General features: G+C 38.5%; 1 protein-coding gene across 4 annotated transcripts in view; it reads right to left on the bottom strand.

Moving 5' to 3' along the window:
* Positions 1 to 346: 346 nt before the first annotated feature.
* Positions 347 to 14,647, bottom strand: part of plppr2a (phospholipid phosphatase related 2a) — a 47,014-nt gene continuing 32,713 nt past the window's right edge. For 3 of the 4 annotated variants that reach the window (XM_053610783.1, XM_053610791.1, XM_053610799.1), the window contains 5 exons: positions 5,185 to 5,305; positions 3,646 to 3,896; positions 3,092 to 3,268; positions 2,807 to 2,934; positions 347 to 1,961 (listed from right to left, as the gene is read on the bottom strand). In XM_053610783.1, coding sequence (XP_053466758.1) covers positions 1,853 to 1,961; positions 2,807 to 2,934; positions 3,092 to 3,268; positions 3,646 to 3,896; positions 5,185 to 5,305 — 786 coding nt within the window. In that variant the 3' untranslated portion in view covers positions 347 to 1,852. Of the gene's footprint in view, positions 1,962 to 2,790; positions 2,935 to 3,091; positions 3,269 to 3,645; positions 3,897 to 5,184; positions 5,306 to 14,647 lie in introns of all 4 variants that reach the window. The other variant, XM_053610805.1, reaches the window with a different exon arrangement.

Below are 14,647 nucleotides of genomic sequence, written 5' to 3'. Positions count from 1 at the left end.
TTAGCTCCATGGTTAGAATGTTAACTAGAATACTACAGTATCAACTATGGGTGCACAGAGGTGCCAGTGTAAACACACAATTTCTTCTTTCTCTTATTATTATTATTATTTATTTATTTATTTATTTATTTATTTTTACCAAAAACATATATTTACAAAACTGTACAATCATTATATGTAAGAAAGGAGGACAGTCTAATTAAGTATTAGAATAAAGGTTTGACAAAGTGTGCAAAGTGTGTGTGGTTGTGTCTGTAAGCATGGTGGTCGTGTTGGTCCAGCAGATATGTTACCTTACACAGCACAGTGAACAAACTTTACATAGCCAAAAAGAGTAGATATAAAGTTCTTGGAAAGGTATTTCAGGAAAATAGAGTAATACAGATGCATGAAGCATTGTGCAAATTAAAAGCAGCAAAACTGTCAATCTAAGTGAAGACTAGTGCTGTTCATAACACTTATTTTTTACCAAAAAAACAACAACAAATGACTCCAATTCAATAATAAATAAAACCAAAGTCATCATGAACATCCTCTTAAAGTAGGAATGCTGGGAAATTGTGCTAACCAGCTGCAATAATGTCCATTCAACCGTCAACCACCTCAACCGTCAACCACATCAACCTTTTTTTCAGGCCAAGGCAACTCAGAGTAAACAAGCCAGTGGTATAAAACAGCAATGAAAGTAATTAAATAAAAAAAATTCCCCACATCTTATAATGTGAGTGACATCTCAAGGCATTTTAACTACAGCAAATTAAACTGACACAAATGCCTTGTTGGTCCTGTTTTTCTTTTCTTTTTCCTTTTTGAGAAACAGACGTGTATTGGCTTTGATCTGTAAAAACTGTGGCGGGTGTTGAATCTGACAGAGCACTGTTGTGTATGAGACAAGCTTTTCCCGGGAACGAGGGTGATGAAAATGCCATTGCATCAGAATGGTGTCATCGCGGTTAACAAGCTAAATCTGCCACACTCTCAGGACTGGTGGGAATAAAATCCTCGGAGAAGAACCAAGCATTGTGCAGTTACTGTGACAGAGGATTCTCAATGCATCCCTTGTGTCGAATGTACCCTTTTAAGCTGCCTATTACTGATGAGAGAAAGAACGTGAGCACAGACTTAAAAAATTGTTGTAAATTGATTTTAAAATATAAATAGGTTAACAAAACAAAAAAGGTGCTGTCCACCTGAACAAAATTCAGTTTTTCACAATATACACACTGGTGACTGAGAATGACACAGGGGAAACCTTTTCAGATTTCAGTTGTATTTGCCGGCATGGTTATTGAAATCCAAACCTTAAATACATTATGTACATTGAATGCTATACATAAACACTACTTAAACATGCCTCTTTAAAAACACACAATAATGAAACAAAAAGAGGCCTATCAGACACAGTACTTTTAGTCTTTTTTTCTTTTGTTCTCAGGAGTCCAGCACATGGACTCCATATCGGTTCCCCTGGGAATAAGTTGGATGGATTTAGGGCCAAATGTCATTAGGTGGTCCAAAGGCTACTACGCACTGCTCAAGCAAACTGTAACAAACTCAAAGATCTTGTCAATGTCAAGCCTGAGTGCCTGGAAATTATCCTAAAACTTTCAGACTGCTGGACGAGTTTGATTCAGTCTCCATATCTGAGCTTTCTGAAGCAAAAAAAAAGTCTCCTCTCGTTTGTTTGAGAAGTGTGCTTGAGACCTGAGGGCAGCATGGAGGGGGCATGGAGATGAAAAGTGAAGCAAGGAGGAAAATGTCTAGACCTGCGTCGAGTAGGAGCGGTAGAGGGTGCTGTAACGTCCAGTGTGGTGGGCTGCGATGCATTGCTGAGCGTGCTCAGAAGGCTGGTCTAGACTTCGCTGGAAATGGAGCGAGACGGTATGAGGACATCGGGGGTGGCGGGGAACCGATAGGGCTGATGGTCATGTGATCTCAGTGAATGAAGATCCCCTTGGAGTCTGTAAGGATGGAGAGAGAGAGCGTGAGAAAGGACGAGGTGGAAAGAGAGAGATAGACAGATAGAGAGAAGTGTGACAAATAATAGAGTTTGTGGGCAGACAGAAACAAGATCTGTGAGGAAAGATTGTGATGGTGTTGCAATATGGTGCGGTAATATGATCAGATCAGTGGTAAAGGTGTGAGTTAGAGGGACAATGATGAATATATGGGCAGATAATGGTGAAGAAAAAGTGATGAATAGATGAACAGAAGAAATTATGGTGGTGGCAAAATGTGGGAGACACTAATCTTCTTATATCATTTTCATTTAAAGCAGAAGTCCTCCAGGCATCCACTACTGCCTGACTGTCTGAATGAGACAGGCAGTCATAAAAAAATCATGACTGACAGTTTTCTGACAAAAGAAATCAGGACACCATCTTCAAAGTCCATTCATTTCTCAGGTTGCTACAGTATGGGGAATTAAGGTATAGTATTAGAGCCTCAGAGGGTAGTTTGGAGGACGTATGTAATGGTAGTCATAATTAGGGCTCAATGGTGGCCCACCTTGGCCTCAAACTGTTCAGTGTATTACTCACTGAAGGGCAAAGTCACTTAAGGCTTAGAAAACCAATGGCCTCCCTCTGTGAGAGAACAGTAACGGGTAGTCCAGGGTATACAACAGGTTGGTGTTGGGGTTCTGGGGTATGTTGGTGGTCAGGCAGGGGCACTGGTGTGCAAGAAGGGTTAGCGGGTCACTTTGGAGGTCCACTAGGTCAAGAACAGAGGGGACAGGTGTGTGCCACCCTATGTGTGCAGCCCTGCCTCTCACCTGCCCCCACCCCTTACCTGAGTGCCACTTAACTTTTCGAGTGGACTCTCCACACAAGGCAGAGCCACCATGGGCATGCCCAGCACGGATTCAGGACGCCGGAGCCGCATGGGTGGAGGGGATGGCTTCGCATGCTGGAAGTTGTTGATCACGCAGGTCACCTGAGGATTGGAAAGGGCGGGTGTGACTGAAAGAAACATGGATAATAGTAGCAATGGCAAAATGAAAACTAAAGACAGTCTTACACTTTTATGTGCAGCCTAATTCCTCTTAACCTTTCCCTTCTCAACATATTTTCATGTTTACACCTGCTCTCACCAAAAAAACAGCGATGGCTCCTCCAGTGAAGTACCCAGCAAGGACATCAGCCCAGTGATTGCGGTACTCAGCCACCCTCACAACTCCTACCAGCATGGCCAGACACAGCAAGGTCAGACTGACTGTCGGCTTTGTCAGACGTGTTCCCTTCGTCCTGAACACCAGTGTCACGTACATCTAAGACAATGGGCATGCAGATTTGGACAGATTTGGCTTCAAGTTTTAACACACTCGCTCATTGGCCTCACATTATAAATAAAAATTATATAGCACATTAAAAAAAGATAGAAAGAACTTCTAAATTAAGGCAGAATATAGGCCCCAGGGAACAAAAAATACATGGGATAAGGGCGATTCTCAAGAGCATTAAACAGATCACAAGAATAAGGAATTAACCTATCATGCGGTCAAGACTTCCTGTTGGTGTTCTGAAAGTTTCTAATGGTTTCATATTGTTTGTTTAATTTTATTTATTTATTTATTTTTTTACATTTGTTTCAACAACATTTTAACTCTATTTGTAACACTAACAAAGAATCACACACAGAACTCACCACAGTGTAGACAGCAGAGTAGACACTCAGTGCTGCATCCTTTGAGGGGAAGGATTTACGGGCAGATGTCACTATGAGTGGGTTCCCTGTGCAAGCACGACGCTCTGTGATGTACTGAAGATTGGAGTGGCAGCCCAAAACTGTGTAGTTAGGCCTACATGCTGACAAGAAGTGAGGTGTCTGGTTTCCTGTGACCACCTGTCCAGCATTGGCAAAGATAGTGGTAGTGAAGAGGCCAAAGGAGTAGACACCTTAGAGAGAGGACAGACACCTGTGATTTTAAGGGGTAAACTGAACCATTTATTGGAGCACCTATTACTCTGAAGATAGATTGAGTGTACTAAATGTAGTTCAAAGATGACTATAAGCAGCTGTTTTGGGTTTACTGCTTTAAGTAATTACTCAGTCATTTTCTTTGATCAGTAATCAGTGACACCTACACTATATGGCCAAATGTTTGTGGACACTTGACCATCACACCCATATGTGGGGCTTCTCCAAACTTTGGCCACAAAGTTGCAAGCACACAATTGTGTAGGATGTTTTTGTATGCTGTAACACTACAATTTCCCTTCACTGGAACTAAGTGGCCCAAACCTGTTCTAGCAGGACAATGGCCCTGTGCATGAGGTCCATGAGGACATGCCTTGCCAAGGGCGGAGTGGAAAATCTGGAGTCATCTGCACAGAGTCCTGACCTCAACCCAACTGAACACCCTTGTGATGACCTCCTTGCCTGACATCCTTGCCTGACCTCACTTGTGGCTGAATGAGCACAAATCCCCTCAGCCGTGCTCCAAAATCTATTGGAAAGTCTTCCAGAGAACAGTGGAGGTTATAATAACAGCAAAGGGAGACTAAATCTGAATCACATATGGGTGTGATTGATTGGGTGTCCACAAACCTTTATATATATATATATATATATATATATATATATATATATATATATATATATATAAAAATGTGATTCAGGGGTCAGCATGAACACTCTGACCATTCTGTGGCTATACAACCCCATACACAGCAAGCTGCGATGCACTGTGTGTTCTGACACTTTTCTACCATAGCCAGAATTAACTTTTTCAGAAATCTGTTCTACAGTAGCTCTTCTGTGGGATCAGACTGAAGGGCTAGCCTTAGACTGACCCTGTTACCGGTTCACTGATTGTCCTTCCTTGGACCACTTTTGGTAGGTACTAACCACTGCATATCCAACAAGACCTGCCATTTTGGACATGCTCTGGCCTAGTCGTGCAGCCATCATTATTTAGCTCTTGTCAAAGTCGTTCAGATCCTTATGTTTGCCCATTTTTCCTGCTTCCAACACATCGACTTCAAGAACTCTGACTGCTCACTTGCTGCCTAATATATCCCACCCCTTGACAGGTGCTATTGTTATGAGAAAATCAATGTTATTCACGTCACCTGTCAGTGGTTATAATGTTATGGCCGATCGGTGTATACATTAACATTTGCTGAAAAACATTCCTCATTCCTGATCTGAGATTACTGTCCCCTTTTCATTATGGTCCATTACCTAGGAAGCGTATAATGCGTCTCAGCAAAGGACTGAAGTAGCAGCAATCTGCCGTAACAATAGTCTTCTCTCGTGTGCTCTCTGACTTCATGAAGAATGCCATCAACTCTCCAGCCAAAATCTACAAATAAGCAAAGAACAAAAAATTATTAAACAAATCCAGAAACAAAGCATAGCATAGCCAGACACATGATTTCCATGTTCTTGAAAATCTCAATTATACAACAATTATTTTGGCAATTGCAGATGCTGTAGCTTTGAATCAGTACTGATTCCCAATTAATATATAGCACACACACACACACACACACACACCTCAGAATGTGCTAAGCAGACCTCGTCAGTTTAAGCAAGAAAGTGATTTTTGAGAGGCGTCCACACAAGTACGCCCTGCTTACATGCTAATAACATCTTGTCAGTTCCTCATTATCCCATATTCCCCTGGGCATGATTAAACCTCTCAATGACAAATGGCTGCTCATTATTGAGGCTAAAAATAAGTGCAGAATGTAGAGAATGTGCCTGTCTGGTCAGTAAAGCTTGGCTAGCAGGTGTGTTGTCATAGTAGATGGTTCACACCATGTAGATGGCTGGAATTATTGTGGCCCATTGTGTTACTAGGATATGTCTCACAACTCTGTAGTATCACAGACAGTTAGTATGTTTTCACTGAGCTATTTACAATTAATTTCTAGACATAAATGCAATTTCCTGTGTTTAGCAGAATGTGAATGTAGGCTGAAATTCAGCATTATAAAGGGGCATAAAGGTCATGCAACTGTGTGTGAACCTGCAGGGTGCAAAAATAATTCAATTAGGAGAAAGGACAGAGAGACAGAAACCGGGAAGATAACAATGTCTTTGCAAAAGGATAACATTATTGGCACCCAGGGCTCGATTGGAGAGTGAATACAGGGAGATGACATTGTCCCAGTTTTAAAAAATAACAAATTCACCCAGTGAATTCACCTATGAAGCGGGGTATTTATAATGAACTACAAATAAAACCATATCACATTATAAATTATAAAAATGCACTATACAATATATATAGCTACTATATAGCCCAAACTATGTAGACACCTGACCATAACACCCAGGTGTGGTTGTTCCCCAAACTGCCACAAAGTTGGAAACACACAATTGTATAAGATGTTTATTGTATGCTGTAGCATCAATATTTCCTTTCACTGGAACTAAGAGGTCTAAACCTGTTCCAACATGACAATGCACAAAGTAAGTTCCATGAAGACATGGTATACCAAGTTTGGGTGGAAGAACTCAAGTGGCCTGCACAGAGCCCTTATATGCCAGCTTCGCACCAGGCCTTCTTGCTCGGATATCAGTGCCTAACCTCTTGTGCTCTTGTGACTGAATGAGCACAAATCCCCAAAGCCAAAATCTACTGGAAAGCCTTCTCAGAAGTGTGGAGGCTGTTATAGCAGCAAAGGGGGGACCAACTCCATATTAATAGCCATGGTTTTGTAATGGGATGTTCAATGGTTAGATGTCCATACTTTTGGCCATATGGTGTACGTTTACTATGAATTAGGCACAGAAAACCTTGCCCCACTTTTTATGTAGTGATGAGTTATATCATATCTCATATATGTATGAGATTATCATACTACATGAAATGTCACTACTAAACATAACAACAATATACCACAAAACTATATAATTTCACAATGTATGCTCGATAGCTATATATAACTGTCCATCCTCTCTGATTTAATGTCTGCATGTGATATCACTTAGTTAAAGTGTCAGTTAAAGCTGTCCAGAGTTCATTTGAATTTGTAACACTGGGTGAGTGTCTTTATATAATTATTCTATGCCACATTAATTAGGCTATTTACAGTTCATAACCACTGATCGCATTCTTAGGCTTTTGAATTTCTGTCACTGAATCATCTGTCTGTTACCATCTCAGCCTCAACTGTCACAATGACGTCAGATGGTACATCACAAGCTCATCTGAAGGTCACTATTCAGCACCAGAATATCAATACAGAGTCATCATCGTAGAACCAGTACTGAATTACACTGACTATGAATGCTCGACCTGCAGTAATGAGAGACTTAATATGGCGTCAGAGATGAGACAGCAAGAGACAGAGATGGGGACACTGTGTTTAGGGACACACACACACACACACACACACACACACACATAACAGGAATAGAGATTGAGCACTGACATGGACTGACAGGCTATGACATTATTTTCACATGGAAACAAAGGTGGAGAGAGAGATGAGTTGAGAAGGTTAGAGAGAGAGAGAGCGAGAATGAGTGAGCCAGAGGGATAGGGAGCATGGCTTGAAACTGTACCCATGCTCTAGTGCTTCATCAGTCAGATGCAGTTAGTCAGAGAATAAGCAATCAGGATAAACTTGTTTCAGTGTGTGTGAGAGTGAGTGTAGGTTGTACTTTCAATGACCTCTCAGACTCAGTGACTGTGTGTCTGTGTCTACATGTCTCAATCCATGATATAGCTCTCTTTTTTATGCCCTGCGATGGGTTGGCACCCCATCCAGGGTGTCCCCTGCCTTGTGCCCCAAGTCTCCTGGGATAGGCTCCAGGCTCCCCACGACCCTGTGTAGGATAAGCGGTACAGAAAATGGATGGATGGATAGATGGATGGATATCTCTCTTTTATTTTTTATCTTCAATCAATTTTTAAACTGTGATTGACTAAAAACGTCAACATTCAAATGACAAGTATGAACATGAAAGAGATCCTAAAAATACCTGTAATTAATGTTTACCTGTAATTAATGCGACAATTCATCAGTTACTGTAAACAAAGAGAAATTTTGCCTTGCCTCTTTCCCCACACAAAACAAAAAACAAAAAAATTTTTCCTTCCTTCGATAAAGTTGCTATGTGTAGGGGTTGTTTTTTTTTACACAAAAAATAAATGCAATTAAATGGAATCATATGAACATTTTTATTTAAAGCCACTAGCTTACATAGGCTGTTGTAAGAGCTCCAGTTAGAGCACATGGCGTATTTCATATTTCTAAAAATGTGTCTATATGAATATTATAAGTAAGCACACTGTATAGGCAATGGTGGACAACTATAATCATAAACACTAATTACTAACAAAATCTACATACTGCACATTTTTATAGTCATGTTCATATGACACATGACATAAATGTGGGTACAAAATTTATTTAATATTGTGGTACATCCTGCCAGGGTTGGCAGCTTGGCCCTGAATCAGCTATCACACCTTGGCTACCAGATCAAAGCTGAATAAGAAATAACACATTTCCGAATGTTCAGGTCAAATGATTTCATAGCTTTATATGACTATAGCTTTATAGTATTATAATTGTGCCCATTGAGTGCATATTGGAGAAAAAACATCAGTGTTCACTGTTAACTGAAAATATGTTGTTGGCCTATGGTTACCAGGCAGTGAAAGAGGCAACACTGACTCACATTTTATTAGAAGAAGAAGAAGAAGAAGAAGAAGAAGAAGGAGACATAGAAGAAGAAGAAGAAGAAGAAGAAGAAGAAGAAGAAGTAGAAGAAGAAGAAAGTGTGTAATGTGTTGTAGCCTGTTTAGTATCTTTTTCACAAAAGGATTTCCAAGGGATTTGCCTGTAGCACTTCCTTAATTAGTAATTTAATGTCAACAATCAGCCCTACTATATTCCTGGCTGGTTCTGGCTTTGTTCTATAGGACATTTAGTCATTCCTGTAATGGACTTTGCTTTTACATTTTGCATAGCAAATGCAACAGATGTACTATATTGTATATACATAAGGCTTCTATCTTGGCTTGGTGTGATATTGGTCTACATAACACCACCCAACACTGTTTCAGTTGCCTGTAAATTTTTGTGGTGTTTGTTCATGTTCAAAGGCATCTTGCACGTAACCTTCAACCAGTTGAACAAGATAAATTTAACATACTATGTGACTTTTTTTTTTTTAGTATCTTCAGCAGAAAGGAGTCATGAAAAAAAAAAATCAATATCCCCATTTTCAGTGTCCACCCCCTCAGCTTTATAAGGCATCAGCTTTATAAGACATCAGCTTTATAAGACACAATCAGTTCAAACCACGAAAAATATCACAAATATATAATCTCTTATTATATCAGGATGACACAACATTCCCTTCATTTTCCTTATCAATGTTTATCTGAACTCAAATTGGAATATGCAATAATTAATTGGCAAACCATATTCAGCAACCTATTCTCTATGTCCTGCAACACTAAGATTCACATCTCTTCACACAGTAAACAATACAGTACAGTAAACACCAGCATACAGGTTTTAGCACTACTAATAATACATCTAAACATGGCCCAGATTCCATGGATGATTACTTTCATGTTCTCTGGTCATATCCATATATCCAGTTCTTCTGGCCTTGAGCAGGCTGTCTGAGATCCTCAATGCCCCTAATCACTTTAAATAGTCTGACATCGCCACTTGTCCTAACATCACTAACAAATATCCAGAAAATTCATACTATAAATATGGAAAGATAAAATGAAAAGATTCTCCCTGCACTGGCTTAACTTTACAACAGAAACTAGAAACAGAAACGAATAAAATTTAGACACCTTGCTACCATTGCTGATTCCTCCTAAAAACAATCATCTCAGATTTTTTTAAATGACATGTTCTTATAAAACTATAAGAGACAGTAAAATCTGTAACATTTGATCCTGTCGTAATGTTTTCTTACCTGACATTATCCTTAATTGTGTTCCTTATTGCTGTGTGCAGTAGTTTACTCATTCCGTGTTACATTACATACTTATTCTATGTTTTTAAAAAAGGGCTTTGGTTAGGTTTTTTTTATATATAAATATTTTTTATCTAGCTTTTCATGGCTGCTGTATGGGAATGACAATTCTTGATATCAAGGGTGAAGGTGAATAAACAGCACTAGACTCGATCAAACACTTTGCTGGCTCTTTTTTTAAAAGTGGGGCCCAAAAGTCTTCTATTTTGCATTCTTTTCTTATTTAATACAATAATTTTCATTACAAATTTATATTACTGAGAACAACTAGGGTGAAAAATAGAAACTCTGAAATATTTACATGAACTCTTAGTATTTAGTATGTCGCCTTTTTTACATTAATGACATTGTGCACTCGAGCTGGCAGGGACTTCAAAGGTTTGTGCAAAACATTATGATCCATTTTAGATCAAATCCATCAATGTGTTGTTTGAACACATTTGTCAAGTAGAAGAGATAAGGCATGAGGAAAATCTGACCTTTTGTACTAAGCAGTCACAAATACATAAGAAATTTGCATACATTTAAAGAGGGACATAGAAATAGTACAAAATCGTGAATATTAAATATGCAAGATATTGAAAAGTTACTTTCTGTGTGTTTTAAATAATTCAAAATTCAAAAAGCCTTCTGCTTATTCCCAAATTTAAATGAAAAATCCCAGATTTCTGGACCAGACTTTTGGACCCCACTGTATATATACTGTATGTAAAATAAATAAATAAATTATATATATATATATATATATATATATATATATATATATATATATATACACACACACACACACACACACACAAATATATATATATATATATATATATATATATATATATATATATATATATATATATATATGAGAGAGAGAGTGATTATATATATATATATATATATATATTGATATATATATTGATATATATATTGATATATATGTTGATAGAATTTGAACTCATGACCTCCCAATCAGTAGCCAAATGCCTTATTCAATGAGCCACCACTGGTGCCACTAACCTTTCTTTCTCATCATTCTTTCAATTCTTGAAAGGATTACAGTGGAGTCAAAGCATTAAAAATCCTCTGCTATTCCAACAGGCCAATAATCCCTTAGCAATATTCCAGCACTGGATATGTAATGCATTTAGAATACATGTCTGAATATTTTTGTCACACACATTTGTGTGTGTGTGTGTGTGTGTGTGTGTGTGTGTGTACTCATGTCAGCATGAAAGGCTTCCGGTAATGTATGTGCACTTAATGGAAGTGTCAGGAGAGCTGTGTACACGTATCTGTGTGCTAATCTCAACATGAGTATGAATAATCTCAAAGATGAGATCAGATAGATCCATCATTTTGAGAAGGCTAATGGATGATCAAGGTCATGGCTCTATTACAGAGCTCTAAAGTAAGACCCTCTACAGCTGCCTGCTCAGACCAGAACACAAACAGAATATGAGCTCAAACCACCTGGCCCAGATAACACTTTAATTATGACGCAAATGGTTTCAAATGGCCATCTAAGCTTTATCAAAAAGAGATTCATCATGGGAAAACCACATCAGTGGATACTGTGTGTGGGGGGGGCAAGAACAATCTAGCCTTTCAGTTCACTTATTTTCAGAACAATCTAGCCTTAAAGTTAGGAAAGATGACAATGAATAGATTCCTGAATCTGAAAATCTACCCATGATTATTTGTTTAACCTGATGCTCCCATTCAATCTTTGAGCTAAAATCATCTGAACATCACTTGCAACAACTGTTCAGATTTTGTGCCATGAGTATGGATCTGTGCTTGTGAGATTTTTATCTCAAAATTGAATATACTTCCTCCTGAAAGTATATTTTGGCTGCTGGACAGTTTGCAAAATACAGCTATATCAAACGCTTGATGATAAACAATAGAGGAGCCTGAGGGTAAAAAAGAAAGCAAATTGAGGAAATGAATTCATGTCTCACAAGTAAAATAACTACATGTAGTAACGTTATTGTGTCTGGAACGTTTGTACGTGTGTAAGTGTGCAGAATTTAATAACAAAATAAATTGGAACATCTCTTCTGGGTCTCCTCCATCTCAGTCTAACCCTTATTTAGACACAGTTTTTATGACTCATATGACTATCACCTTCTGGTGTCATACTTAATTCTGAATGTGTGTGTCTGTGTGTGTGTGTAAGTAGAGTGAAGATTGAGGACATATCTAATGGCTCATACACAAGAGTAAGCACGTGGTCAATGCAGAAGAGATTATGCAGAGAGAATTTTAAGGAATGCAACAACAAGCACTGTTCTGTATGATTAAGTAATGGAGTTTTTCTGCCTGATCTTTCCAGCAAATCTCATGGTGGATAATGTTGCTGCCTCATAACTCCAGGGATCCCAGTTTGATTCTGAGCTTGGTTTACTGATTCACATGTTCTCTTTGTATCCTTTTTGGTTTCCTCTGAGTTCCCTGGTTTCCTCCCACCTCCCAAAAAACATTCCGGTAGGCAGAGTAGCTACTCTGAATTACCTCCAGGTGTGAATGAGTGAATGAGTGTATGAGGGTGTGTGTGCATGGTGGTTTGGAGGGTGTATTCATGTGCCTCATGCCCAGTGTTCCCAGGATAAGCTCTGCGAACCTGACCAACATAAAGTGGTTACTCAAAACTAATGATGCCTCTATCTATCTATCTATCTATCTATCTATCATATGTAAAATGCTCATCCGTTTTCATTGTCCTATATTCTTTCTAAAAACTACATTAGAAAGATAGATTAGTGTCTCTCTCTCTCTTTGTTTCCTTATACACTCGTCTCTCTCTCTTATTTTTTTTCTATTGCATTTCACGCTCTCTTTGTCTTGCTCTCCATTCTGCCTCTTAAAATCTACAACCCTCATACTAGCACAGTAATACAGCTGTATTATGAAAGTTGCTGAGCGAAGGAACAATTTTCAGGCTGATTGTACATGCCTCCCTTCATTATTTCTTTTCTTCTCAAATTCAATTCCTCTCTGTCAGATCTGTGTCAAGAATAAAGCTGCTTTGCTTTCATGACATGGAGCAACAGCCTGCGTGAGTCAGTTGAGAGCACATACACACATCACTCAGAGGATATTCTGTAGTTGTGAAGAGAGAGTGTGAGCAGGGATTTGTGAAGGTATAAAATGAATATGGTACCCTTTTTAGTGCATGCATAAGACTGAAATGGCATTATCTCTGTGTCACTATCCTGATGTACATTAAAACATGTTCAAACTATCCATCCATCCATATTCTGTACTGCTAATTCTACACAGGGTCTCGGGGGAGCCTGGAGCCTAATCCACGGGACTCGGGGCACAAGGTGGGGGACACCCTGGACGGGGTGCCAACCCATCACAGGGCACAATCACACACAGTTTATAGTTTACACACCCATTCACACACTATGGACAATTTGCCAATCAGCTTACAACGCATGTCTTTGGACTGGGGAGGAAACTGGAGTACCCAGAGCAAATCCCTGAAGCACAGGGAGAACATGCAAACTGTGCACACACAGAGCGGAGGTGGAAATTGAACCCCCAACCAAGGAGGACAAACTATTCTTATATTATATGTTATTATACTATAACTGTTTCTATACTTATATAGGATGTTGCAAGTATATCATCATACATTAATCACATTTATTAAGTGTATCTTTTACTGTACATGTATTTTGATCATGTGGTTACAGTGAACTCCAGAATTATTGACACCCTTCATGAAAATGAGCAACAAAAATTTAATTAAAATTAGCACTGCATGTATTGAATCAAAAGTTCCAAAAAAAATGTACTTTTCCTTACCTTTTGAAAAAAAAAATTTCATACAGACTTTTTTTTAAATTAGCATTTTCTCTCAGAAAAACAAAAACCCATTTGACCATTTGACCATGTCCTGTTTTCATAACGGATAAACACGAGGTTGCACACATATAAAGACCCCTTTCACATCAGTCATGTTGAGGAAAAACAAAAAAGCTTTTAACGCCTCAGAGACAGATGGTGTTGAACTGCACAATTCAGGTAATGGCTATTACATGAATATACAAGCAATTAAAACCGTGTGCTGTGAAAAGGTAAAACCAAAATTGGACTGTTTGGTGAAAAGGGGGACTGAACACATGTAAAATAGCACCTGATAACCGCTATAAAATATAATAGCGGATCATTGAAGCTAAAACCCTGTTACCTCTGTCGGAAGACTTAGGAGTATCTTCTAGATGGATCTCAGACTCTGCATTTGAATACTATTAAGAAGTTATGATCTAAATTGAAATGGGCACATTGTCCGCATGCACAAATCTAATATAAAGGACCTTGAGATGTTCGGCATGGAGGAGGTTCCAACTATAAGTATTCTTATTAAGAAAACCTTTTAATTTGAAGAAATGTGTTAAAAACACTATACAGTGTCCTCATATGTAAAAGCACTCAACTCGCATGCTGAAAATGTAATAGTAATACTAAAAATATTCTTTATTGCATATATATTTTATAGAAATATTCGTCCTTATGTTCATGAAGTGTGTCAATAATCCTGGAGTTTTCTCTGATAGAGGATGAAAGGATTTTCTTCAGAGCCTAGCATTAGTGTTCCTTAGAATTAATTTAGAAAGTATCTGGCAAATATACTGAAATTCAAATGAAAGTAAAATATATTATCACATTACCCAGAGCG

Source organism: Ictalurus furcatus, chromosome 2 (assembly GCF_023375685.1).
Source record: "Ictalurus furcatus strain D&B chromosome 2, Billie_1.0, whole genome shotgun sequence".
Classification (NCBI taxonomy): Eukaryota; Metazoa; Chordata; class Actinopteri; order Siluriformes; family Ictaluridae; genus Ictalurus; species Ictalurus furcatus.
The sequence above is the reverse complement of the archived record's forward strand: the minus strand, read 5'-3'. Positions and strand labels throughout refer to the sequence as shown.